This window comes from Echeneis naucrates, chromosome 9 (genome assembly GCF_900963305.1).
Source record: "Echeneis naucrates chromosome 9, fEcheNa1.1, whole genome shotgun sequence".
In the NCBI taxonomy this organism is placed as follows: Eukaryota; Metazoa; Chordata; class Actinopteri; order Carangiformes; family Echeneidae; genus Echeneis; species Echeneis naucrates.
In genome coordinates this window covers 23991011-23994943 of record NC_042519.1, presented here as the reverse complement: position 1 = coordinate 23994943, position 3933 = coordinate 23991011, and the positions used below count along the sequence as shown (strand labels likewise).

Genomic DNA, 3933 nt, shown 5'->3' with positions numbered 1-3933 from the left:
GTGTGTGTCCGGTTCCGGTTCCGTCGGGCCGAACTCATTCCCGTCCCCCAGCCAGACACCCAGAGACAGCCTGAAGTGAACTGAAGGCTAAGCTAATTCCCCTGCTAACACTCCTGTTTAACCAACTGAGCTCTGCAGTGCTGCATTTGGGTTCAGGTTCTGAATCCAGACTGGGAGGGGGTTCTGATCATCAATATTATTTTACCTGCAATCTGCTGTTTTATTGGCTCACTCAGAAAACAGTCAGCCAATCAGAGGACAGGATTAGAACCGAGATTGTAATTTGGTGTTATTTATTCTCTTCAGGTGATTTTCTGTTTATTTGAACATTTCAGTTTGAACTTTAACAGTGTCCCTCACCTCGGCGTCCTGCTGGGGGACAGGAGGAGGGGGGACAGAGGACAGAGGAAAGGAATTCGCGCGGGTTGTATCGTGTCTCCATTTTGGCGACCATTCAGCAGCAGGTCAACTCAAACTGCGGTGCGTGGCCCAGCCGAGGTCACTGACTCCAGATCAGAGGCGTTAATGAATAAACAGAATGGTTTTCTTTATTAAAATGCTTCTAATGTGTAGTCTGCTGCAGAGGTCAGAGGTCACCATGTTCTCAAGGGGTCCAGGTGACGACCCTGACGGCAGTCTGAGCGGCCCGTCGGATGTCCTCGTCCTCGTCCTCGGTCCTCCTCACCAGGAGGGGCAGCCGCTCCAGCAGGAGGCGGCGGCCGTCCGAAGCTTCGGCCAGCGCTGTCAGAGCACGCAGGGAGTACAAGAGGAGGGCCTTCCTCTTCCTCGCCACATCCTCCTCTTCCTCCCCCTCTGCCTTCACCAGGTCCAGGAGGACAGGGACAGCGTCCAGCTCCAGACACTGCTGCTTCCCTGCAAGACAAAGACGTTCTGATTTCAGGTTCATGTCCTCACAGAGCACGTCAGCTGACAGGTGAGTCCGTACCTGGAGTGAGGACCACAGTGTACATGACGACTCCTGCGGCGTTGGTCTGAACCTCCACGTCTTCGTCCTGCAGCAGGCCGACCAGGACAGGAAGTACCGCCTCCTTACACACCTGTCGCTTCCCTTCCTTAGAGACACTGGAACCGGCAGACAGTAACCGTGGAAACAAATAAACAAACAATCATGTCAATCATTGTGATGGTCGTCGTGTCAGCTGAACACACCTGAGGGCCATCATGGCGGCGGCGGCCTCTCTGCGGATGTTGGGGTTGCGGTGCGTCAGTTTGCGGCCGAACTGGGAGACGCCGTCGGACGCCAAGGCTGGAAGAGCGTCCAGCCTGGAGCAGCAGCTGATGGTGGAGAGGAGCAGCACCTGGACCTCCTCCTCCTCTTCATCTCTGAGCCGCAGCATCAGTTTGGGCACCAGAGTCAGCAGAGCAGCTGCTCCTTCACACCCGGAGACACAATCCCATCAATCACTATTTAACACCACTGACGCACAACCAGGAACACCTGGAGGCTCAAAGTGTCATTTCTGTACCAGCAGGCAGCAGGACCAGGCGGTTCAGGACTCGGTGGACGTTCGTCCTGCAGGACGGCGAGGAGTCGTCCAGCAGCTGGGACAGAGGAGGGAGGAGGGAGGAGGAGAGCAGGGCCTGTCTGTGGGAGGACACGACAAAGACGCACAACGTCTGAGGAGAAACCTCCAGCATCCACCTTTATGACCTGTCTGTCTGCCAACTTGTTTTTGGCTCCACCCCCTCAGTCCTCCTAAGCTCCACCTTCTGCTACAAATATGGTTTCCTCTGGTTTAAAAACCCAAGATGGCCGACAGACAAATGACAAACTGGAGCTGTTGACCTGATGATGACATCACAGAGGGCGGAGTCTTCCAGTGAATGAATGTGTGAATGTGAGTCAGTGTTCAGCTCCACCTGCCGATGTCGTGTCCCATCAGCAGGTGAAGCAGCTCACAGCTTTTTGCTCTGATTGACGGATCTTCATCCTCCAATAAAACCTTCAGACACTCCAGAAAACCTGAAGAAGAAGAAGACTGTAACAACAACAACAACCACAACCACAACAACAACAGTAACAATAACAACAACAACAGCCACAACAACCACAACAACAACAAAAACCACAACAGCCACAACAACAACAACAACAACAGCCACAACAACAACAACAGCCACAACAACCACAACAACAACAACAACCACAACAACAGTAACAATAACAACAACAACAACCACAACAACAACAACAACAACCACAACCACAACAACAACAAAAACCACAACAGCCACAACAACAACAACAACAACAGCCACAACAACAACAACAACAGCCACAACAACAACAACAACCACAACAGCCACAACAACAACAACAACAACCACAACAGCCACAACAACAACAACAACAACAACAACAGCCACAACAACAACAACAACAGCCACAACAACAACAACAACAAAAACCACAACAACAACAACAACAACAACAACAGCCACAACAACAACAACAACAACAGCCACAACAACCACAACAACAACAACAACAACAACAACAGCCACAACAACAACAACAACAACAGCCACAACAACAGTAACAATAACAACCACAACAACAACAACCACAACAGCCACAACAACAGTAACAATAACAACCACAACAACAACAACCACAACAGCCACAACAACAACAACAACAACAACAACAACAGCCACAACAACAGTAACAATAACAACCACAACAACAACAACAACAACAGCCACAACAACCACAACAACAAAACCACAACAGCCACAACAACAACAACAACAACAACAACAACAACAACAACAACAACAACAGTAACAATAACAACCACAACAACCACAACAACAACAAAAACCACAACAGCCACAACAACAACAACAACAACAACAGCCACAACAACAACAACAATGTTTGTTTCTGATTTTAATTTTTTTCCTGATTTACTGAATTCAAACTTTGACGCTTTTTTAACCAAATTCAGATGTCGGTTCCGGACGGACCTCCGTGGACGGTCCGGTACAGCTGCTCCGGGTCCCGGATCAGGTCGCAGAGTGAAGCCAGAGCCGGAAGTCTGGAATCCGAGTCCGGACCGAGCTGCCCGAACAGCTGCGGCACGGCCCACCGGCCGAAGGCCACCGGAGCCCGGCCCGGGTCAGACGGAGCCCCGGCCATCAGGAGAACCGGATCGGACCGTTTCACACCGTTGCCTAGCGACCACAGATAAACACCGTTGTGCAGCAGTGCTGCGTTCACGGCCTGTAGGACTGGGGAGGTTTCTGTTGAATGAAAGTGTCCAGGTGTTTAATTTTTCCGTCCAGGTTTTGTTTTAGTGTCACTTCTGTCAAACATCTGGCCAGCTCGTCCATCACACCAGGCTCAGAATCAGTCCAAATGAAATTCAGACTAACATCCAACACAACAACATACTGTAAGTCTGGACTGGATCAGCCATCAGCCCACAATAAACCTCTCATATTCCTAAAGTGGTGCACAAGGTCAGCTTTCAGCGACCGTGGAGACCCAGAGCTCAGATACAGAGAGAGCAGAAGGCTGGAGACGTGAGGCACTGAGTTAGCTGGAGAATCATTTTCTGTCTTATCAACATTTGAAGGTTAAACAACTAAAACACAACATTTTCATTAAGGTCAGACATCGTTACGGTAAATGACCTACACAAATTCCCATAACACAGAGTCTGCAATCCAAAATCCACAAAATCTGCAAAAGGTTCAGGGTCCAAGCAAATATAAAGGTTCTATAAAAGGAGCAGGACAGACACTCTGAAGTCAGAAACAGCCAAAGACATGAAGACCAAGCCCTGAAGAGACACAACGACAGGAAGTCAAACAACACGACACACACACAAGGTGAGTCCATTTCTTTACCAAATGTAACATTAAGTTAAACCCCAAAAATTCAGGTTAGAAAATTAGAATTTCAAA

General features: G+C 49.2%; 1 protein-coding gene across 1 annotated transcript; it reads right to left on the bottom strand.

Annotated features, from left to right (window-relative positions):
* Positions 1-28: 28 nt before the first annotated feature.
* Positions 29-3418, bottom strand: rsph14 (radial spoke head 14 homolog). Its single transcript, XM_029509682.1, has 6 exons — positions 2992-3418; positions 1882-1984; positions 1488-1606; positions 1171-1393; positions 947-1083; positions 29-873 (listed from the first exon to the last, which is right to left on the bottom strand). Exons 1-6 carry the CDS (start codon positions 3161-3163, stop codon positions 605-607), a joined length of 1023 nt encoding a protein of 340 aa, XP_029365542.1. The 5' UTR covers positions 3164-3418; the 3' UTR covers positions 29-604.
* Positions 3419-3933: the final 515 nt, after the last annotated feature.

Bases quoted from the DNA above. Each gene is read 5' to 3' on its own strand.
- rsph14 (XM_029509682.1), bottom strand. From the start codon at position 3,163: ATGGCCGGGGCTCCGTCTGACCCGGGCCGGGCTCCGGTGGCCTTCGGC. The intron at 1,985-2,991 runs GTCCGTCCGGAA...CTTCTTCTTCAG, and splicing joins GTACCGGACCGTCCACGGAG to GTTTTCTGGAGTGTCTGAAG. The intron at 1,394-1,487 runs GTACAGAAATGA...CCGGGTGTGAAG, and splicing joins CCTGGTCCTGCTGCCTGCTG to GAGCAGCTGCTCTGCTGACT.